This window comes from Notothenia rossii (assembly GCF_949606895.1).
Source record: "Notothenia rossii genome assembly, chromosome: 11".
Classification (NCBI taxonomy): Eukaryota; Metazoa; Chordata; class Actinopteri; order Perciformes; family Nototheniidae; genus Notothenia; species Notothenia rossii.
The window spans coordinates 8,538,882-8,562,589 of NC_136910.1; the positions used below are offsets into that span (position 1 = coordinate 8,538,882).

General features: G+C 39.1%; 3 protein-coding genes across 5 annotated transcripts in view; all 3 read left to right on the forward strand.

Annotated features, from left to right (window-relative positions):
- The first annotated feature begins 1,699 nt into the window (after nucleotides 1–1,699).
- Nucleotides 1,700–7,126, forward strand: LOC307023806 (retinol dehydrogenase 13-like). Its single transcript, XM_079657381.1, has 7 exons — nucleotides 1,700–2,934; nucleotides 4,292–4,410; nucleotides 4,493–4,648; nucleotides 4,888–4,992; nucleotides 5,108–5,320; nucleotides 5,654–5,755; nucleotides 6,357–7,126. Exons 1-7 carry the CDS (start codon nucleotides 2,870–2,872, stop codon nucleotides 6,662–6,664), a joined length of 1,068 nt encoding a protein of 355 aa, XP_079513507.1. The 5' UTR covers nucleotides 1,700–2,869; the 3' UTR covers nucleotides 6,665–7,126.
- A 2,251-nt stretch (nucleotides 7,127–9,377) lies between these two features.
- Nucleotides 9,378–13,375, forward strand: decr2 (2,4-dienoyl CoA reductase 2, peroxisomal). Of its 2 annotated transcripts, none has more exons than XM_079660229.1 (10): nucleotides 9,378–9,583; nucleotides 9,978–10,079; nucleotides 10,189–10,257; nucleotides 10,820–10,871; nucleotides 10,964–11,099; nucleotides 11,342–11,466; nucleotides 11,718–11,811; nucleotides 11,891–11,995; nucleotides 12,651–12,900; nucleotides 13,064–13,375. In XM_079660229.1, the coding sequence occupies exons 2-9, from the start codon at nucleotides 9,979–9,981 to the stop codon at nucleotides 12,866–12,868; spliced, it is 900 nt and encodes a 299-aa protein (XP_079516355.1). In that variant the 5' UTR covers nucleotides 9,378–9,583; nucleotide 9,978; the 3' UTR covers nucleotides 12,869–12,900; nucleotides 13,064–13,375. The 2 variants fall into 2 exon arrangements, with proteins under 2 accessions (XP_079516355.1, XP_079516354.1); XM_079660228.1 differs by having other exon boundaries at nucleotides 9,379–9,583; nucleotides 12,651–12,839.
- Nucleotides 13,376–14,603: 1,228 nt separating this feature from the next.
- Nucleotides 14,604–23,708, forward strand: part of rab11fip3 (RAB11 family interacting protein 3 (class II)) — a 31,977-nt gene continuing 22,872 nt past the window's right edge. For both annotated transcript variants that reach the window (XM_079657902.1, XM_079657903.1), the window contains exon 1: nucleotides 14,604–17,502. In XM_079657902.1, the coding sequence (XP_079514028.1) occupies nucleotides 15,877–17,502 (1,626 nt within the window). In that variant the 5' untranslated portion in view covers nucleotides 14,604–15,876. The remainder of the gene's footprint in view (nucleotides 17,503–23,708) is intronic.

Genomic DNA, 23,708 nt, shown 5'->3' on the forward strand with positions numbered 1-23,708 from the left:
AGCTTATGGGCTAGGCTTATGGGCTAGGCTACTTCGCACTGTGACTTTGCCAACTGTCCTTATTAGGTAAGAGCCAGGCAAGACTTTCAATTAATTCAGCGCCCTGGCAGTCACCCGTATACTGTACATGTTTAACAACAGGCCTCATGCCAGACAAAGTTTGCCAAGCAGAACAGATTGGACTGAGAAAACAGCATCGACATAACAGGGATAACCTTAATGCTCCATCATTAAACACAACTGATCAGAAGGGTTTATGGGTAATGCTCATTTAGATCCTCTGAAGAGATAAGACGTTTCTTCATCTTATTTTGGCCTCAGGCTATCAAATATCAGTTACATAATATGCAGAGGAGCAGCTTTTTATTCCCTATATTAAAAGATTTTATACTTGTTCTGTTTTTCTCTTTTCTTCCAGCCCGGATTTACTTTAAAGAGATGCAGGTCAGGCTCATGAGATCATGTCTGGATTACTGAACAGGTCTGACGGGCACAGGTCCAGGGAACCATATTGTCCCCCAGAGCCCCCCTTGGCCTTCACCCACAAAACGTCACTCCAAGAAACACATAGCGGCCGGGATGAGACTCAAAATGGCCGAAAGTAATCACATCATTACCACTAAGAGAAATAACTTGATCACAAATTAGCCTCTGTGGCTAAATCTGGCACATGTACATGATGGACTCAAGTGCTCATGTTAATTAATGTGCGTTGTCTCTTCTTAAATAAATACATTCAAATACAAAATGATCCAAAAAAGACACGAACAATTATTTTAAAATTATTTTAAAATGACCAAAAATGTGTCACAAGGGAGTGGGACACAACTTTACTGTAAAGTGATCACAACGTGACCACAAATAGTAAAAAAAAAGAGACAACAAACATCTACAAAATGACCAAAAGGAGACACAAAGTAAATGAACACAAAATGACCTCAAATATATACAAAGTGACTGGACACAAAATGACCAAAAAGATACACCAAGTGACTACTGGTTCTATGTGGGTGGGCATTCGACATGCCTGTGCCCGGGGACCTATCGTCTCACAATTTGCCCCTGGCTGAGGCTGTAAAAAAGAGTGAGTGAACTGTTAATATGTCTAGTATCAGGAAGATAGGGAGAATGAAGCCTCGGAAAAAAAAGAGAATGAAATGGAAACGGATGGATATTGAATAGCTAGTTTTCAGCTCCTCTTGAAACATTCAGGTGTCTCACACACTGCAGAACGGGCTACGGGCTGAGAGTTTCCTCGGGGGTCATCTCATAAATCACAGAGAAGGTCGAGCCCGTGGGCTGACAGCAGAGAGCATCGGGGGTCAAACACACTTGGGGGACACACACCTCTGAGCTGGGAACAAATAGAGCAGAGCTGCTCCTCCTCTCTGCACTTCAGACACCACGCTCATGTCCTAGTTTTTACTTTTTTTGTGTCACCTCAAGTTTCTTGTTGTAAGGGGGTGGCCTTGTTATTTCACTGCTCTCAAATTCATCTTCATGCAGAGGAAACTTTGTGTTCTAGCTGCCCTATAAACAGAGGGGTTGGGGACAGTGCTCTGTTTTTTGGGTTTGGGCAATCTATAACAAAAGTAAAGAATATATCTTGTCAAAAAGAAATTCAAGGTTCTTCACTTCACGAAAAAATCCAATGAACATCATATTACTGCAAAGAATGTGGCCAAAACTGCCAGGACATGCCACAAACCCAAAGTAAAGTGTCTGAAAGTATTAAAGTCTTATTTGTGTTATTTAAGCATACGAAAAAGTGTGAAGGGAGTTGTCTAAAAGTTAACAAGCAGTATTTACTTAAAACACTTTCCCTATCTTGTTTGTGACATTTTCCAAAAACAACACTTTGGGCAAAGAAAAACTGAATTTGACTAAATCTCTGGAGAATTTAGAAACATTTGTTCCCAACAGCAGGTACCTAAACTTTGAACAAAAGAGAGATTTATTTCACTTTAGCGAACATATGGTGTACCAGGAAAATTAAAAAATTGTAAATATGATTGCTGCTGGCGTACACTAGAGCTCCTGCTCCAACACCTCACACATTGGTGTTTGACCCTCCTCAGCTGCCCCTCTCCGTCTCCTACTTTAGCTCGAGATTTAGCTTTTTCACTCTTTCAGTCTCCCTTGTTTCCTCAAAGGCAGAAAAAACTTTCCGACTGTAGTCACATTGATTGTACATCTGTTTTCACTATTCAATAACAGAAAAAAACAGCTATTTACAGTCACACCACTCACTGAGTCATATGGTCCCCCTCTTATCTGTCTAAATCCTTCAATAACCCTCCATTTCATGTTGAATTTCATTATCCCAATTGCGACAGTCACAGTGGAATTCTCATAGAGCCGAATGTAACACATATAAATGCAATTGAGTGATACAAATGTACGTTTTTAATGATAAACAAATAATAGTATATGCACAATAGGGAGTTTATATTCCCAGAGCTCTCATAAATATAATATGTTAAAGCAACCACTAAAAGTAATTGTTCAGATTTGTTCTGAAATTAACAGAGATCAATACGTACATCAGTTATATCGATTAAAAACACCTTAATTTTAACAGTATCCCTTATAAGTTTCATCCTGAATACATTTTTCACGGAACAATTTAGTAAAAAACACTAACATTTATTTTATTGCTTGTTTTATGTGCTTAATACAATTGGGACTACATTTCCCACAATTCCACTTGGTATTTGCTCCTCGCTGTTGGTTGGCCCCAGTTGATGACGCTAAAAACATGCGCATGTAACCTTGTGCTAGTGTGTAGTTTTGTTGTAAAACCAGCTATTGAAACGGCGTTAAAACACATTTGAATGTTATATTTAGCATTCATAGATACTCGGTAGTCATGAACAAATATATTTTACCAGTTTCTGTCTTTGGGACAGTGTTTGGAGTTGCTGTTTTACTGAAGTGAGTACAAATGACTGTCTCTGTATCATGATGTAACTGTACATTTCAAACTGCATGTGTCACATTTGCTGCTGAATACAGTGTTAGCTTTACATTCAGACTTAGTTAACAATATATTTACTTAATATAATGTCTAGTTGGTTCAAAACGTACTTTTTGTTGTACTGGTTTGAAGGTAGCTTAATTGGTTTAGGTTTTAAGTGTGCTTAAGTATTATGTTATTTCCTCCCATTATGAGTGATTAACTCTTAAGCTGTTATATATAAACCAGTACACAACATCTTCACAAAGAACAGCCCAGTTATATAAATATATCTTCTTCATAAAGGCAGCTTTTATAACAGGGTGGATGTATTGGATTGAGTAGATGTAAAGGTGTTAATGACATTCTGCTCACTCATTCACAGTTAATAAGGATTGTGTGAACGCTGGGGAATTCTTTGTTTTTATGTGTGTTATCTCACTTACAGTTATGAGCCTCAATAGTTCATTCAGTTCAAGTCAAGGAACAAACACCTTTTTTTGAAGGTGAGGTCAAAAGTTCAAGACTGTGATGAAAACAAAAACATTGTGTGTTTCAGTCACAAAACTGGATTCATGGCAGAATAAACCTACAGTATGAGGGGATTTCTTGGATATAGTTCAGCTGGTTGGCCCCAATTCCTCCCCATCTTTATGCAATTTGAACAGTATTAATAGGCTGGTTGTCCCCAAGTTTGTTGTGCAACCAATTGAACATATCCAATATGAACCATAACACTGAAAAAAGGACCTTAACTTAGATTTTGGCCCACTTTAAAAACACTACACAGCCATAGTCAATCCGCTGGGGTTGTTTCCCTTATGTTTATGATTAGGATTCATGCATTCATTTTACACTTAGCTACGGCCCTTATTGGATCAGTTAATATTGTGATTAAGTGCTGCATATTCCCGAACCAAAATAGCACAAATAATTTTCACAGTAAACCCTGAGCTGTACTGGGCCTCTGCAGTTGCTTTGCCCATTTGCTAAGTCTACCTTGAGGTGACTGGACTGGATATAACTTGAGTATGACTTTCCTCAATATATGTTAATTCCAGCCTCCGGTACAATATTTCATAATTTCCCATCTGACACAGCTTGTAAAAGAAGCTCTCTATCCTGCTGTATAAAGATTTTCCTGAGTAAAATTATTGGGCTGATCAATTGGCAGCTGTTATATTATGTAAACAGACAGGTAAGGTAGACAAGATAGAAACAGTTGAGTCCAGGCTCATTAAGAAGCAAGAGAGACATAACTGAGATTTCCTGGTTTCCATGCTGAAATAGGAGGCTTGTTCAAACGCAATGGCACTAAAATAATTATTCTTATAGGGAACATATGACTGGAGGCCGGTGTACTAGTAAAGCTACCTTAACTGGGAAGACTGTGGTGATAACGGGAGCCAACACCGGCATCGGGAAAGAAACCGCCCGGGACCTGGCAAAGAGAGGTGTGGAGCATTTGGTCATACAATCTTCAGTTGTTATTTTGCTCACAATGACATGCTTCTTTCTCCATTCTGGTATCATCAGGGGGTCGGATCATTATGGGATGTCGAGACATGGAAAAGTGCGAGTCAGCTGCCAAGGAAATACGAGGGAATACCCTGAATCCTCACGTTTATGCTTGCCAACTCGACCTGGCCTCAATGAAATCCATAAGAGAGTTTGCAGAGAAAATCAAACAAAGTGAGGAAACAAAACAAGTCACCGTCAGTACAGTTATGTGTTCAGTTATAGAGATGAAGCACACCGTAAAAGCTTATTTAATATGATTGTAAGTTATAGTTATACCATTTTAAAATCATATGGCTGTTTTTATCAGTAAGTGATTTATGTCTGTTGTCAAGTTTTGTGTGGAAACCAGGAAGAGTGTGGGGATCCTAATAACATCGTAACATCCTAAAATCGATGTTATTGTCTTGCAGAGGAGCAGCGTGTGGATGTTCTGATAAACAATGCAGGGGTCATGAGATGTCCAGAAGGGAAGACAGAAGATGGATTCGACATGCAGTTTGGAGTTAACCACCTAGGTACCTAATTTAAGTCAGAGTGAGTTTTTCTAAACTCTCCGAATGTACGCTTTTTTGAATGTAAATATCTGAACTCGATCACCACCTGATTCCGATAGCTTCTCTCTTCCTCCAGGCCACTTCTTGTTGACAAATCTTCTGCTGGATAAGTTGAAAGAATCCGCCCCCAGCAGAGTGATCAACCTGGCCTCCCTCGCCCACATCGTTGGAAAGATAGACTTCGAGGACTTGCACTGGGAGAAAAAGAAGTTTGATACCAAGCAGGCGTACTGTCAGAGCAAGCTTGCCAATGTTCTGTTCACCAGAGAGCTCGCCAAGCGATTACAAGGCGAGTCCACTGGCTGCTGCCTATGTGGGCATGTGTGGGAGGGAGTAGGGACTGTGCTCTTGTTTGTAATTGGCCATTGGATGTGTGTATTTTTAAAACAATGGTGTGTGTGTGTGTGTGTGTGTGTGTGTGTGTGTGTGTGTGTGTGTGTGTGTGTGTGTGTGTGTGTGTGTGTGTGTGTGTGTGTGTGTGTGTGTGTGTGTGTGTGTGTGTGTGTGTGTGTGTGTGTGTGTGTGTGTGTGTGTGTGTGTGTGTGTGTGTGTGTGTGTGTGTGTGTGTGTGTGTGTGTGTGTGTGTGTGTGTGTGTGTGTGTGTGTGTGTGTGTGTGAACAGACACAGGAGTCACGGTGAATGCTGTGCACCCGGGCGTTGTTGCCACGGAGCTCGGGAGGCACACCAATCTGCACCAATCACAGTTCTCCACCACTGTGCTCAGTGAGTATCCTGCTTGCTTCTTGGAGTCTGAGTTTAGAGAAATCAATAAATGTTAATCTAATGCAAATGCACAAATTACCTTGGACTGTATGAACTCTGTTACATGGCAGTAGTCTATTCTCATCTACTCTGTATGTATAAATACACTTTAACAGACTGCACTGCTGCCATAAAAAGTTTCCTACTGACAACCAAGTGTAGATGCTATTTGATTTAAAATGATTTCCATGGTTTAAAGTATTGGATTAAGTATTTAGATTCTTTGCTGAAGTAAAGGTAGCAATACAACTTAAAAAACTCCATTAACCACCTTGAGATATCTTCAGTAACAAAGGTATCTGTTCATGTATTACATATTTATACATATGCACATCATTAGTCTACAGTGTTTTGTTTTACAGTACAGTATTCCAGTACTTGTTCCATCCTATATTTTCATACTTTACTCATTCCTGCATTTTATTATTGCACTAACTAATTAGGTATTCTCTATGTTGCATTGTTGGATGAGCTTTCGATTTAATATTGTTACATCAACAACTATGCTCTAACTGTATGTATGAATATAAATAAAGCATTTACATTTTGAACCCCCCTACAGGTCCTTTTTTCTCGCTGTTAGTGAAGAGCCCAGAGCTGGGGGCCCAGCCCAGCATCTACCTGTCCGTGTCCGAGGAGGTGGAGGGGGTGACGGGGGCGTACTACGATGTGATGACAGAAAAGGAGCCGTGGCCTCAGGCTCTGGACGATGACGTGGCTCTCAGGCTGTGGGAGGTCAGCAGCAGGCTGGTGGGTCTGGAGGAGGAAGGACAACTGAAGCCCCCGACAGAGGTCCAGAACAGAGCCGCCCAGCCGGCCCTCACACAGCCGAGCGGACAGAGCGCAGATGTGGGAGCTGAGGGGCTGTAGCTGGCCTCTGGACCTGCAGGGGATAATGGACCTTTTATGGCTTGAGCTGAAACAACTCTCTGTCTGAGTCTGAGTGTCTGCTTGTCTCTGTAAATGTATTGTTTTGTACAAGCCTTCATGTTCCTGCATCAGGATATTTTCTTTAACACATGGCAGCCTTTAAAAGTGGACTCTGACTTCTTTTCTTTCTTTTTCAAATCAATCAATCAGAATCAAAATACTTTATTTATCCTGGGGGACATTGGGTTTTGTGACAGTTGATTTATTTTGAAATTAAATAAATAATGTTAAAGTAAAAAGGTCCAAAACAAGATCAAATAAAGTCAGCACATTGATATGCACATAAGAAGTTTATGTAAAAATGTGCACAGTGTACTCCAATAAAGTGACACTATGTAATATATTAGCACTTTCATTACCCTGCAAAGGAAAATGTCATAAATAAACACACTCTTTAATATACTCAGGGGTTTGCTTCTTCCGCCTCATTTGGTCTGATATGACCCGTAGCCTATAGAGGCTAATGTTGGCAATCTTTCAAAAAGATATTGCCATGTAATGAACATTAGTGAGTCACTTTGTTTCTTTGACTTTTCTACTTATTTAAGGGCTACTTTTACACAATACTTTAGTGTTATGCCTCCTGGAGAATTCATCCCTGAAATCACATTATACATAAGCACAGACAGTATCTCACACAGACATACTGTAAGGACAATGAGTGAGTCAAGTCTCAGTCAGTAATTTAAACCACATGTATTTACAGCAGAAGGCATTATTATACATATTTACTGCAGGTTCACATTGAGAGAGTTGCAAATGTTTATTATTGTGGATTGAAGCAGAAAATAATGACAAATTGCGCCATCTGGCTGCTGGAGTCTAAATACAGACGGTAGTTTGATGTTTTACAGATCATGCAAACAACACTGCTCATCATGTATCTAGGTGTGCAGATTTGTTCAAGTGTGTAAATGTTTTCTTTATATTGAAAGCCTTTGATTGGATGTATGTAAACCTGATAAGGAAGCCAGTTTGTAGATTACTTTTTGTAATCCATAATAGAAATATGATCTGCTTCAAACGAAAATCAGATGTGTAAATGTTGCATGGTTATTCGTTGCAGATTGCATTGGACTGCAAATCACTGCCCATACAGTACAATTTTATTATAATATTCACAACAAAATCAGAAAATGCTAAATACTTTTTCTAATTTTCTGGAATTGTTTGTGTAATGTATTATACTTGACTAGAAATATTGATATTGTAGAAAAAGCTAACACATTCAGACATATAAGTAAGGTAAGGTAAGAACAGTATAAGTTCATTTGAGGTAAAGCCACACTGTTTAACCTTTCTCTGGCATAAAATGAATTAGCACTAAACTAATTTAGTTAACTTTTTGTTTTGCTTTGGCTCTTGTTTACTCTTGCCTCTTAAAAAACAAATCAAGTTACAAAAGCACTCATCTCATTTTCTAATCATCTCAGACCTCTCAGTGCACAGAAGAATACCCATCCCAAAAGTATTTGAGAGATCCATTGCATAGGGCTTTTTCCAACAGTGAATCCCAAAGTACAGATCAATACGGGACACTCTCTGCTCTAATGCACACGATCATCATTTTCCCTGAAACTGTAAACCCTTGATCGTTTATTTCAGTGTTGGTTTACCAGTGGAGGCTCGCGCTGGTGCCTTCCCAGAGGATGATGGTTATTGTAGACGAGCAACACAATCACTGGGCTCTTCTAAGCTGTCCATATTGTTAGAGACTGAACACTCCCTGGAGCATGGTGCTGTCAGATATACTTTCTAGAATTAAGTAAAAATCAACTCTGACCTCTAAAGTCTACTTATACTATTTTCTAACCCTGTTTTATGTGTGTATCCTTCACAAAGTGGACAAAGAACTCAAATTGTTTACTTTTAAGTACAATTAGTTATACCACAGTGAAGAAATACAGTTTTACAATTAAAAGTCCTGTGTTCAAATGTTATTTCAAATACGGTATGAAAGAATTAGCAACTAAAAAAAGAACTCATTCTGCACAACAGCCCATTTGAAAAAAAATGTATATCTATGAATACTCACTACTTTTTTTTTTACAATATTCATACATACATACTTCTACTATTTTCTAACCCTGTTTTATGTTTGTATCTTTAACAAAGTGGACGAAGAACTCAAATTGTTTACTTTTAAGTGCAATTAGTTATACCACAGTGAATAAATACTGTTTTACGACTAAAAGTCCTGTATTCAAATGTTATTTCAAATACGGTAAGAATTAGCAACTAAAAAAATAACTCATTCTGCACAACAGCCCATTTGAAAAAAAATGTATATCTGAATACTCACTACTTTTTTTTTTTTTTTTTTACAATATTCATACATACTGCTGGGTAGCTTGTAATTTTTATCGAGTTGATATTTCAATCTATAATAATACATGATCTTTTATGATTAGGTTGTCCAAAGAAAGTCAAAAGGATATTATTTGCCTCAGATTTTCTGTGGAATAAATAGTATTTAGTAGCAGGAAATGGAAATACTGCATTAAAAAACAACTGTTTCAAATTGTACTTAAGTACAGTTAAGAAAATATGTTTAGTTACTATCCAGCACTGACATTCTTCCTATATTAACTTTGTCTGAATCAACAGTTGGACAGTGAGGTATCAGTGCCCTTGAACATACCCCTACCGGACTTCATTTCCCAGAATGCCTGGCTAAAGAGGCAAAAGTTAGCGTCCAAGGTACAAACAATGTCCTCTGCAAAGAAACACCTAATGAGTGAGTAATACATGTGAAGGTGGCTCGTCAGAGAAACGTCCTGTTTCGTGTGGAGGTCGTGTATCTTTGAAAGGAGTTGGACGGTCTCAGCGCTAACAAACTAGCTTGGCTTTTTCCAAAAGGTAAAACTACTGCAGCAGCTAGCTTCAACTAAACTTCACTGCGCAGTCCTTACATTTTAAAACTGTTGCACTCTGCAGATGTAGAAAGCATTACAATAACTTGATATGTTTACAGGGATAGACAAAATAAGATACAACCATTACATTATGATTCAGTCAGTTGCTAAAGCCTTGAAGTGCATCGTTGTGATAACTGCCACCATAACCTTTTTTATGTAACTGCCTTGACTCACTTTTAGTTTAGTTTTTTTATTTAGTAGGTAAATGACAATGTGAACACAAGTGCTTCGAATCAGAAGTTCAAGAGGAAGTTATGCATTTACAGCCCAGTCTTATACTGCTTTGTGATTAAAGTCAATTTAATTGCTAAACATTTATATGCATTATCTATCAGCATGGCAGAGCCACAGAAAAAAGGAGAAATGCTCCCTGAAGATGTTGGATCGGATGACTGCCTGACTTCATACACACACATCTACAGTCCAGATTTGTTAAAGTACGTATGAAAATAATTTTCCATGGACTGGCCAAAGTGAGCTAGTTGTTGACATGTTTGTTGCTGTTCTAATTACATTATCTATGATGGTTTGCCCCTTATTTTCCAGAGATCAGGTGGCTTTTATCACAGGTGGTGGATCTGGAATTGGACTGAGGATAGCTGAAATCTTCATGAGGTGAGAACACGTATTGTTTTGCCATAACATGCCCAGTGCAAGAACATCAAACATATTATGATACAGGTACTTATGAGTGCATGTGTTATAATAGAATAAATCCATGTTAAGGAATAAATGCTCTCTCAGCAATATGTTGTCACTATTTATCAACAGCAAAATGTGTGACTGAGATAGACTATATGTACTTTAAACTTTCTGGTTGTGTTATCTCACAGCCTGACATTCATAATTATGCTTGTGTGACAAAGTTGACAATACTCATGTGGTAAAAGTCTCTCTTGCTAAATTAGTGGAATACTTTGTAACCTTTTACAAGCAGCCAGATTAACATCAAATGGAACTTCTGCTCTTGACACTAATATTTATCAATTATTGTTATTTTTTGTGTGCTTTTGGCCTTTTATCCTTTTTTTTTTTTTTACCTTGCATTCACTTACTTCTGTCCCTCACTCTTGTTAACTATTTCATCCTAAATGAAATGTCTTCCCTTCAGCTGAATCTATTCAAGCATTGAGAATTCACTTTTGTGTTGTTATTTGAACTCTTTCTTTTCTTTCAGACATGGCTGTGACACAGTGATTGCGAGTAGGAACTTGGACAAGCTTAAAGAGGTGATTCCTCTAACTTATTTTCCATAAATTCTGTATCTCAAATTATAACTAATTGTATTAGCCTTATACAATCTGATCTTGTGTCACTCTAGGCAGCTACGAAGCTGTCTGCAGCATCTGGACGCCGCTGCCTCCCTCTGTGTATCGATGTGAGGCGGCCTGAGAGCATCGCAGCTGCTGTGGAGGAGACCCTGAAAGAGTTGGGCCGCATTGACATCCTCGTTAACAGTATGTAACACTTTAAAACATGTCTAGAAATGATCACCTAGTTTGTGTTGCCAATACATTTAAAGTTGTCTGAATGGTGAATATGTGCAAATGACCTTTAAACAACTATGAACGTTTTTGGTTTAATCATCAACTTTTCTGATTCTGTGTATCTTTATCTTTGCACCCTAATCTCCTTAACAAATTATTGCGTCACTAGCTTTAATGGCTTTGGTTAAAGTCATGGTTACTATTGTTGACAGATGCTGCTGGAAACTTCCTCTGCCCGGCTTCGTCACTCTCCTTCAATGCCTTCAAGACAGTGTTGGAGATAGACACTATGGGCACATTCAACACCAGCAAGGTGGTGTATGAGAAGTGGCTGCAGGTACAGTATTCTTTCTATCTATAGGACACAATATGTCTCAGTTAAGGACACACTAGTCTTAGTTAAGTGTTATTGATCATTTCAATAAGATTCGCTCATTGCAATTCAATTTGGTCACCAATAGAGGACAGTATAGATCAGAGATTATTGATTACCTTGTGTCTAAATGAGATTTAAAGTGCTGCTTCTGCTGTCTAAAGCTCATTTACCCATGCCATTGTTTTTGACACTCCCATCATTTTTGTGTGAAGGATCATGGTGGTTGCATCGTGAACATCTCTGCAACACTTGGATACAGGGGGCAGGCCCTTCAGGTGCATGCTGGCTCTGCTAAGGCTGCAAATGGTAAGAACTTTTTTAAATGTTATAAAATAATATTAAAATGTGATTCTAATGACTGAATTATGCCGCTCTTGTCCCCCAGATGCCATGACCAAGCACCTGGCGGTGGAGTGGGGCCCCAGTGGGGTGAGAGTCAACACTGTGGCTCCCGGTCCTGTCTCTGGCACAGAGGGCTTCCGCAGACTGGGTAAAGATTTAACACTATATCGACAAAAAACAGCTGATTTATGGGTAATCCATGAACACTTATGTCTCACGCTTAAGGAAAAATGGTCCCCATAAAAACCCATGTAAACCACACTTTGATTTGATCCCATGGCCATTACAGCATAAAAACATCAATTGTGTTACATCACACTTTTAAATGAATGTCATTGGCTTAAAAACCTTGCTTTTTTTCTACTATTTCTTACAAGATTGATCCATTATATCATGTTTTTTTATTTATTGGCCAGCTACATGCTATATTCCTAGACACAAACAATGCATACAATTCAAAGTTTATGCTTATCATTTCAATTCTGAAAAGAATCACACTAGAATATAGTAGTAATAATACTACTACAGTAATTATCTTTTGTAACCCTGACCCTAACAACACTGGTATTTTGTAAAATAAGTGGCATTTAAATAGATATTATTCATAAAATAAATGATCATTTGGTAGCTAGGATCAGCACATATGTTTGTTAAATGATTAAACTTGTGGAATAGGTATTTATAATATTTGTATGGCACGTTTAACTTGGAGGATTAATTAGCAGTCTTTTATAAAATAACAATAAACGGAAGCAGTATTTCAATGTAACTGAGCTTGTATTTCTTTTCTCTTAATGCCCCAGGTGGCCCCAGAGGCGAGGCTGCTGGTGCGTTTCAGTCCATTCCTCTGCAGCGAGCGGGCAACAAGACAGAGATGGCCCACTGCGCTCTCTTCCTGGCCAGCCGGGCCTCCTCCTACGTGACGGGGGCCATCATGGTGGCTGACGGCGGAGCGTGGCTGACTTCCGCTAACGACGTCTCCATGCTGATGGGTATAGCCTCTAAATCTGCTAAACTCTGAACAGGGGACACTCTGTCCTCCTCCTGACCCAGGTGTGTAGGAGGAGGTGCAGCTCTCCATGTGGAGAGACTGTGTGACTGAAAATGTGAATGTTCTGTGCATTGTATCACATCTCTGATATAAATTCTGATGACAGGAATACAGCAGTGTAACCTCTATTAATCCACTTGTTTTTATTTTCTTTCTTTTTTTCAGGTTATTGGTCATCTGAAAAGAAAAGAGACAATTGAAGGCTGAAAAAATACTAATTTAGGGGCCATCTGTTGGCCATGTACAGTATTTGCTTTAAGTATGTATTGCTGGTAGAGTTTAGCACAAACATATACGAAATGCTATATTTTATAATCTTAATAGTTCAATTATATAACAATTCCGGGTTTTTTACCCATTACAATGCTGTGTAGCGTCATCATGCATTTCATGTATAGTCATGTTTATCAAATGCCGTTTAATGTGATTTTTGTAATACATCTCATTTATAAATAAAACATTAATAATTACAGTTTACTATGGCAAATCATTTTGTTTGTTTTTAGTAATGTACAACTACGGTCTCCATCTTGCCTTCTTTTCTATTTGACTGGCATAAGGGCATGCTTTACTTAATCATACCTATTTTATTGATGCTATGAATTCGTACTTGTTTTTTTACTTTATATCTCGTTATTAACTGACACTTCAAAAATTGTTCCCTTATTTATTTATATTAATAGGGCGAATATAAATTATATAAGTGGTTCCCTACCTACCAAATCTAAGGTGCCACAAGTTGATTAAGGAAAATAGGACATTGGTGGTACTGTTCCCTTATTTTATTGTTCTGACTTTTCTCTTGTGAAAATTTGGATGTTATAACATTAATATTTGAATTATAATTTAATATAGTTTGTTCTGGTGTTCCTCAGACTGTATCATTTGATTTGATGACTAAAATAGGATAAAGCAATTGCACACCTGAAGACAACAAATACTTCTGAAAGTCAGATGGGGGCGCCAAAACATTACATTTGCAACCACTTAACATGACCAAAACACATCTCTCTCCACTTGAGGTCTGCCAACTATTACATATTGTTTTAAATGTACATTTATATTATTTTACTGAATAGTTCATGCTTACAAGCAGAGCTGGGATAAGTTCTCAGATCTTGTACTTAACTGAAAGTAGAAACACCAGAGTGTGGGATTCCTCTGTCATAAGTAAAAGTCCTGCATTCATAATGTTACTCAAGTAAAAGTACAAAAGTATTAGCATCCACATGTACTTAAAGTACCAAAAAGTAGTCATTATGCAAATTAGACCGTTATGCAAATTAGCCCGTTTCAGAATAATGTTATATGTTTTGACAACAATTATTGATTTGTTTATCAAGCTGGTAAAGGTGCAGGTAGTTTTAATAAATGTGTATGCTGCAGGGTAGCCTTTGAATTTTACTCCAGGTGTGACTAAAGTCTTATTTAAGTGTTGATTATATTTCACAGACTGAAACTTCTACCATCCTGAAGTCCCTGAAAGCTCCTCCTGCTCACCCTGAACTTTAACCTATGTGGTGCAGGGATGCTTGCCCACAATGTATGCATATTTGTGCAGGACGATGGCTAGAATAAAAACCTTGGGTATTGTGCAAAAACAAATCATAAGGCATCATTTGATAGCTAGTATGAAACCAGATACTGCGGGGTGTTTTGTACGCTTGCGTGAAACGTCAGTGGTGTGTATGCGGCTGGAGGAGGAGGAGGAGGATGGTACACTGCTGATGCTGATGCGAGAGCTTTCCGTTTTCTGTGATCAACATCGGAGGACTGACTGCCAAATGATGGAGCTTTTTAGTCCTATTTCAACCCCTTTTTGTTCCGTTGTTGACCTCAAAATGGGACGCAATGGCTGATGTGTTTTGGAGACGGATATCACAGGAGAATTTGAGGTGGAATCATCGGTTTCGTCTCGTCACTCGTCTGGCCTGACACAGGTGGATTTGCCGCTGGAAAAACGGTATCGAAATGAAGACATAATATTGGACTATAACAAAGGCAACAGTGTCTTTAGCTTCCTATTAAAACAGTGGAATATCTTAGCTACCATTTGGTGTAATATAACACGGAGAGGTAGGAGATAGACTGCTTTTCGTGTCTGCTAGCTAATAGGCTAATTTCGCTAGCTAGTCAGTTAGCATCTTCTCTGGCCAATGGCACGGCAGAAGTGGGATGCTCGAAGGAGGAGTTAACGTTAGTTGTTAGCATAAATTCATTGGTAGTTCTCACTGTCGGTGTTATATTTAGTTTACCGCTTTCTAATGAGAGATTTGAGGTTTTAACTTGAGGTTTGTTCAGCTTACAGAAACACATCGCTGCTCTTTCGACTCCTGTGAAAATTAGCTTGCGATGCACAAGATAGGATAATCGGCTAGTTGGAGCTAATGTTGACAAACTGTTGACTGAACGTGTTAATCTGTATTTGTTCAAATTGGCTCACGGTTGGATATGTTGTCAGTCGTTTTTGTTAGTTAATTTCTGAGGAGTCATTGCTGTGATATGCCAGCTTTCAGGCCGATGTGAAGCATGTTGGCGTTGGATGGTGTGAAGCGGAGACATTTGGAAACAACCAGGAGAGGACCTGCCATGACAGAGAGTCACATAGTAGGTCAAAACTCATTAAAATCAGTAAGGGTAAGACAGTAACTTAGTATGACTTTATTATAAATTTGGGTAACAGTGTTGTCAAGATGTGGATGGCAATTGCTGAAGTTAAAACACAATATACTTTGTGTTAATCCGTTGCCTTTCTGAACCTCTTTATCAATTACCCCTACTACTCTACATTCTAAAAAAAAATACAACGCCTCCCAGCATTGTTTTAATGAGGTAGACAATGCTTTATATACTTTCATATCATATCTGAGATGTGTAATGCCATTTAAAAACATGGCATTAAAGTTGAAGAGCTGGATCTGGACAGTGAGATAATACACCAGCTTTTGTGACGTCTGTAAAGTGGATCAGCTTTATACATGGAAGCGACAGTCCTGTCTGGCCCTTTGGGGCACACACAGTGGGAGTCAGAACTGCCATTTCCTCTCGGGTTTCACTCTCTGGAATCAGACAATGGAGGTGTGCTCTGTCAAAACAAGGGTGGCCAGACAGGTTTGGATTTCTTAAACTGCGATCAAACATCACAACAAAGTGAAGAAGAACACATTTACCAGGACAATCCGGCAGGGTTGGACAACCTCATAAATATCTCTGCTTTTTCCTGTGGAGATTTGCAGTTTGAGGGAGATCAGTCCAATATTTCCAAAGCTTCTCTCCATGGTTCTTGTATAGAGGAATTGTCCTTCACAGAAAAAACTGAGCCACCTGATGAGCTAAGTGACTACACTTTGTCATGGTTATTTTCTCCTAAACTCACTGATGTGGTTGGAAAAAACACAACCCATGAGGAATTGACTTTGACGCAGGAGACCCCTCTTGAGAGCTCAAATTCCCTTAGTAGTGAAGCTGGGCTAATAAGTCTCAGCGTACCGGGCTCTCCATTGAGAATTTCCAACACAGAAGATCCATTTTTGTTGGTAGATCTCTTCTCATATGAAAACTCTTGTCCCCCCGCAGAGTCCTTGGGTGAGTTGAACCCGCAGGGTGTCAGTGAGGAGCTGGTGGACCTGTCACAGGAGGAGCAGGCAGGACTCCCTCCCTCACCGAGCAGGGAGACTTTGTCACCTGAAACCGGAGACAAAAGTTTATTCCCTGATCAAGTGACTGATCTACCTGTTACCTGCAGCATAGGTTCACTTGAGAACTGCCTCCCACATGACCACGTCAACAGCACACCACTGGAGAGTTCGGCAGGATCTGTGCCTTTGTTGGATTCAGAGGTTCCAGATTGTGACAGCAGTCTCAGCCTGTGCCCCGCCAGTCCTGCCTCTGTTATCTGGACAGGTACGCCATTAGAATTATCAACAGAGGAGTCGGAGGTGGAACATGCAGGAGCTACCGTAAATAGAAATGTGACTTCACACAAACAAGGTGAGAATGACTCATTTGCTCTGGGTCTGTCGGCTGAACCTCCGTCACTGACGGTGCCTGCGGCTGGAGATGCCTTCATCCAGGGTGAATCCACCAGTGAGAGTTGCCATGTGGAAAATGAATCAAAGGATTTAATGGATGAGAATATTTGTTCTGAAGCCAAAAATCAGGGGAACGAGGCAATGGCTTTGGATCTGTGCCTGGCTGCTGAGGAGGTCCACGGCGAAGACATTTGGGACTTGAAACCTCAGGAGGATGTACAAATTGGAAGTATTTCCGATACAACAACTAAAGAGAAGGAAGAGGAGATGTTTACGGACAATAACCAGCTTGAAGGATCAGATTGTCACGACATGGCTTCTTTTGATTTTTCAGTTCAGGACTTACACAATTCTTCTCCTGAGGCAGGATGGACTAGTGAGCAAACTGTGGAGACATTATCGCTCTCTAAGATGGTGGGAAGTGACTCACTGCCAATGGTCTCAGCTGAGAGTACGAGGGAGGAAGAGGTCTCCCCATTAAAAGCTGTGTTCGATGCTTTGGACCAAGATGGCGATGGATTTGTTCGTATTGAGGAGTTTATGGAGTTTGCTGCTGCCTATGGGGCCGATCAGGTGAGATGCCTTCCTTTTCTGTTGACTTGTTTGCCTCCAGCCTGCAACTACTGGGTAATGCATGCTGAGGGAAGTTCTGTGCAAAACCATATAAAGCGTCATATATACGTAAATGATTTATAATTGATTTTCTACTTAACCTCTGAGAGCTTCCTGCAAAAAGCCTGCTTAATTCAATCAGCTGAAATCCGTCTGGCCGAAGTCAATTTGCTACGAGTGTTTCAAGTCCTTTAGGATGTTAATCTCTTTGTTTTAATAAGTAAAGTGATTGAAGGTGGTACAACTTTATATAACATTGTATAAAGGCATTTTAGTATGTTTCTAAAACTCTGTGATTTTGAACCTCCTGTTTGGTGCATGCATGCTTCCTACATAAGAAAGAAGCTCCTATCATTTGGTGTTATAGATTTGGTTAATACTGCGTCATGTTATTAAAACAATGCCTGGATTAGTTTGTCATCTATATTTGGCCAGTTTTCAAGAGTCCGGATTTGGGTTATCATCCAGATAAGTATGTCAAGCATATTGACTGTAATTAATTCTCTCCGGCCCGTCACTTCTCCATATGTCAAAGGACAAACCGTCATTGCCACATTTGCATATCCTGTGGATTGGGGATAATCTCTAGAGAAATGGCTGATGAGCCTCTCTCCACCCATCACCCTCACCCATGTGTTGCTTTTGTGAAATAGTTTCACTGTTACTTGCAAGTGAAGGGACAAGGAACAACTCCTAAACATAGGGCTGCTCGATTATGGCAAAAATCATAATCTCGATTTATTTGGGTCAATAATTGTAATTGCGATTATTCATTGACTTTGAAAACATAAATTTATTGGAGAAAAACAATTTGAACAGTATGTTAACAGTTGATTACCCTGAACTTTAAGTATAATTCAACTGAAAAAAGTAAAAGAAAGAGAAAAGTAATAATAAAAAAATAATCGTTTTATTTGGATTACGTTGTTTTCGTAATCGTTGCAAGCCGTAATCGTGATTTAAAATACGATTTTAATTGAGAAGCCCTATCTAAACATGAAACCTTTTGAATCGGATGGTGTCACGTAATGATTGAGATTGATAATTGTAATTAGTGAATCATGTATGTAATATTGCCATACTGTATTACATTGGTCTTTTGAGCATGGTAGACTCGTGCTCTGGGGTAAAAAAAGATGACGTCAGTTTCTTTTCCTGTCAGACGTGCTTGTCTGTCTGGATGTTTACAAGAACTGCAATGAGCTTCAGCATGTGATCACACCATTTGTAAATAACAGTTAAAGGGTGGATGCAAACGCAGATGTAAATGGTAGCAGGAAATTACCTTAACTATCAAGTGTGCCCTGATGAGCATGTATGAGATATTTGTTCAACTGATTTCTATTTGTTCATGAGGCAATAAGAATAATAGTGTCACTTATAGCATTTTTGATCCATTTGAAAATGTTTTGTTTGTCTTGTTTTAAATATGGGGCTGATTCAGGCAACATATTTCATTCTGAATATATTAACCAGCTTAGTTTTACCTCTTTTTGCTGAACTTTGTTCATGGCTTTTGGGTTAGGATGGGAACTAGTTGGTACTCCACACACAAAGTGTATTGCTGGCTCACTAATGCTTTTTAATCCCTTTTCCCCCAGTTCAAAGTGCCTCTGTTGCCCCTGATCTGTCCCGTGTCAAACCGTAGGTATCTGTGCCTCCCCATGCAGACAATTTGAAGGATTAAGAGTAAAATGTATTTTCCTGAGTCAGAGGGACTCCATGGTTTAGGTACAACTGCCCATGACCTTGTTTGTTTTGCTAGGCAGTGTTGAACAGGAGACATTTACATGACATCTCTCATAGGTGTGGTCTGTGTTACTGTTATTTCATAGTGTTTGGTTTCTGAGTTCTCCCACATCTCTCCTCCCAACTATCTAGGTTCCAGCTGTTTCCTTTGGATCTTTGTCTCTTAAAAGGTTTTCTTTGTACTGCCAACCAGATTGTACAGATTGATTACTTGTGCGTCTTTTTAAAATGTTTCGGCTATCTGGTTCGCAAGCGCTAATTTGTGTCCTTGCAAAAACTCCTCTCAGATTTCTGTCCTTCTGTGATCAGAGACGGAGACATAGGCTTTGGCGTGTTTGCCTTTTTCATTTACAATAAGTAGGCATGCAGGAGACAGTCTTATCTTCAGAATGTGTGGAATGTTATATAATGGATGTAACATTTCAGTGGATTTGGTATTCATTAGCTGAACTCAAGGACCAGTGGGAAAGTCAGGTCTGATCTAACAAGGCCGACATGCAGCTGAATTAAGAGTGCGGTTTGTTTCTTTGCTGAGCTAGAAAATTGTTTAATCTTTTCATATCAGCTTGCAATATTTATACGCTTTTCATATTTGAATAAGCCCTGGTATGCCCTTTTATTTTATCTGGAATTTAAAGTGGTTTCAATGACTTTCAAGCCTGGATCAGATTAGTGAAATTATACTCTTGCATCATGGTGGTAAAACAGGTATTTTAGCTGTATGGTTGTGAAAACCAAAGGGCAATAGGTCACTCTTAATTTATAAGGACATCCATAAGTTTGCTTAAAAACGATAAAAGTTTTAAATTGGACATTGGGATGTAAGCCAAGTGGAACTGGCGTTAAGAGCTGCACTTAAGATGTCACAGGGAGTTTTCTTAGCAGGATTTATTGTGTGATTAACCACGCTTGGTTTAGTTGTGATTTTCTTATTACATTTTCTTTTCTGGTGAGCATATACACAGGAGGTTTTCATATTTAAATGGTCAGAGTTTGGTTGTTTGTGTTTTACTGTATACCACACTGCACATTTCCCAGCAACTTGTCAGGCACAGCAGGAAGGTATTCATGAGGTATTTGCATGGATGTTCAGCTGGCGCTTGTCTGCTAAACATGAAAATATTTTATCCAGAATAATTCCAGGATATGATTGTGACCATGGGCAAACACACATTCTGCTTTGTGTGTGGATTTGATATGAGCATCCTGTCACATAGAATCATAAGAAGACAATATAGTCTATTGATAATGGGGCTGCAACTAATGATTATTTTCATAAACAATTAATTTGTAGATTATTTTCTAGATTTGTTGTTTGGTCTATAAAATATTAAATAATGCCTATCTATAAAACTGCCAATACTCCACTGATCTAGTCTCTCCTGGTGTCCCTCAGGGCTCAGTCCTTAGTTCCCTTCTTTTCATCCTGTGCAAAAAACTGCATTTCTGAGAGGTTTTTGATGTCATTTCCTGCAATTTTTGCATCAAAATGTAGTTTAACAATTATTTATTCTCCCAAACGGTATGTGATTTGATTTTTATTGACTTCTTGTTAAGACGACTAATTGAAAAAAAGTGTTGCATCTCTAATTTTAAACACATTTAACTTAAAACATGCCTTAAAAGCGCAGCCTTTACCACTTCTTCTTGGTGAGACATCTTTTTCAGGAAAACCACTTTGACTGGATATCTAAAGGTTGCAAATTAACATTCTTATTGTAAGTCTATGCCAGTGTCATAAAACAATATTATGTATAGCAGTGATGTGTTTAAGGAACACTTATGAGGAGTGAAAGCTGGGGTCTACTAATCAGGTACTGATCTACTTTTTGATGAATACCAGAAAGAAATGCCCTCAAACATGAACTGTCCTGCAGGCATGTGCCAAATCTGTGGATTCAACTATTGAAAAGATTTTCCTAGCCACCACTGATAGGATTCACTCACTGGTTTTGACCCTAATTCTGCACAATAGCCGTATTGAACTGCATTGTGGTCGTGTCTCTCTTGTCAGTCGACACTCCGACCCCACTTTGGCCAGCCTCGCTCCCCTCACCCGCTGCTTTTATGTTCTGCCCCTCTAATCCACAATGGAATGTCCCATGCCCTGAAACATCCCCCTCTCTTGAGGTCACCTTTGTCTGTTATGTGTGTCAATGTTTTATATCCTAAGAACCATTCTGCTTCTTTTTTTTTTTCATCATCTTTTGCCAGCCCACTAGGCTTATGATCACGGTTATCAGAGTTTTGTGTAGGAACTATTGTGAAGTCCCCTCCAGGAAAGACTTTCACCAACGCGTATTCTTCTCATGGGGTTATGCACAACGGCGGTCTGTGTGGAGGCGGTCAGGCGTGCCCCGGCACTGATTAGACGCAAATAGAGGAAACAGAAAAACCACAGTGCCTTCTCTGCACCGCTGAGCAGTGGAACTCACAGAGTTGCCTAAAGTTAGTTTAGTTTGTATCTGTCTTTCCACTGTCTCTCTGGGCTGTGCTTGTTAGGTGTAACAATTACAATTATTACATAAGACATTATCAATTAAAATACTGTGAATTACTACTATTTAAGAAAACAGAGAGACAGATAAGACATCTTTTAATACGGTATTCAAATAATACACATCTAGAAAGTACCAGTTTTTATTAAGTAAAAAGAAAAAAATGAGGCAGGTAAACTATAAATTAAGAATCAAAACAAAAAAAAGAGAACACAAATTGACTATACGTAACGCAGTGTTTTCAACAACATTAAACTAATGCATTAATAATAAGTTAAATTGCTCAATTTGCACTGACCCCTTTTTATATCAGGGTTTGCAGTAAACATTATCAATAATTTGCTTAAATGTTTTGTTTCTGTTTGCTAAAAACCTTTGAATAATGGTGACCAAGGATCATATTACCCAAAATAGTTGTGGTTCTACAGTCAGATTTTTGTACTCCTTTTTTTAACAGAAGATAAATCAAGTGGTTAACCAATTATGTGATAAATGGATAGCATACTTCAAAGAGTCTGTCTTCTCTCAAGTAGAGGCGAGAGGCTTTCAGTTTGCCAGCTTAACATCTGTGGAGAAGCTTTACCAGGGTCCTGGGGCAGCAATAAAACTTGACTGGAATTACTATCACCTCTAGTTTTTTAGGTTAGACCTAGGAATAGCCACTACGCTCTACTCACAAGACCTGAGGGGCCTGGCACTGCTGCACAGGCTTAACAACTCTGATGTAGGCCATGGATTGCTTCCATATTATAGTAGGTTTACAGTGCTCTGGTTGCTTTGTCACTTTGGTTTTTCCAGCTGTATAAGTTGTATGTTATCCAACACTGGCTCACTATTTTACTGCAGATGCAAAATCTAATAATATTTCAACTGAATTATGACAGTTTCTGACACTCATCACACCTCAGTTTTCTCACCTCACCCAGCAGAGGTGTTTCTGAACAGCTTCATGGCACATTATTTTCAGTCAACTCTGATTTTCCATTGTGACACGAAACTAAAAGCTAACGCCCACCGTTGAGCGCAGCCGCACACTTCTTTTCACAAGTTCAATCCTTTTTAAAGAAGTCATTTCTTCACCCGCCCTTCTTCAGCTTACAGTATCTTCTGTAGCAAATCTACTGGAGGTTCAGAATTGCAGAGAAAGAAGTATCATGCGTCTTGAACGCAGATGTTAAACTTAACATTTCAGTGTGAACATCCACTCAGATAGTTCAGCCACTCCCCTCCTCTCTCTCTAAGAACAGCTGGCCTTAATGAACCAAACCCAGATCATAAGCCACATGGGTTTTTGGAGTCAGTTTATTAGGAGTTTCAGCTTTCTCAGCCTCCCTGAGTTGGAGCTCAGTGTTGCTAAGCAGATCAGCTTGTTTTCATGTGTAACCGATACATACAAGTGTAGGAGAGAGGCCGCACACACACTGAACATCTCGGTGAAAAGACCGTGTTCTCGTTGTGTGCTAAGCTTCTTCGAGGAATAATGTGAGCTGAAACCACAGAAACCTCGCCCGACATACTCCCAGGCTCCTTCCAAGTTTGTCAGTCATACACCCCTTAAATTATGCTGTAATAGTGGGTTAGCATAATTTCGTGATGGATGACATTTGACTCGGTCTGTTATTTGTTTAAATAGGTTTCGATTGCTTGGCGCCACCAATAATTCTGCAAAGAACAAAGCGCATATTTAGTTCCCAGGTCTTTGTAAATAGGGCAATCTGCCAACACACAGATGAAGGCTCATATCAGATTTAATTTCATTTACAGTAGGAGTCGATTTTTTTATTAAAAATAAATAGTTGATTCATGCACATTTGTGTTTTATCAATGATCTGAGTTCCTGTTGTTACTTAAGCGCACATCCGCCTGTTGCCAGGTTACAGCCTGAAGAATATACAGTATGTATGTGCAGTTACATAAGCA

Excerpts from the sequence above, each read along its gene's own strand:
- LOC307023806 (XM_079657381.1), top strand. The coding sequence starts at position 2,870 with ATGAACAAATATATTTTACCAGTTTCTGTCTTTGGGACAGTGTTTGGA. Across the intron at positions 4,411-4,492 it reads CCGGGACCTGGCAAAGAGAG|GGGGTCGGATCATTATGGGA; the intron begins GTGTGGAGCATT and ends TGGTATCATCAG. Across the intron at positions 5,321-5,653 it reads GCTCGCCAAGCGATTACAAG|ACACAGGAGTCACGGTGAAT; the intron begins GCGAGTCCACTG and ends GTGTGTGAACAG.
- decr2 (XM_079660228.1), top strand. The coding sequence starts at position 9,979 with ATGGCAGAGCCACAGAAAAAAGGAGAAATGCTCCCTGAAGATGTTGGA. Across the intron at positions 11,467-11,717 it reads TGTATGAGAAGTGGCTGCAG|GATCATGGTGGTTGCATCGT; the intron begins GTACAGTATTCT and ends TTTTGTGTGAAG. Across the intron at positions 12,840-13,063 it reads CGACGTCTCCATGCTGATGG|GTTATTGGTCATCTGAAAAG; the intron begins GTATAGCCTCTA and ends TCTTTTTTTCAG.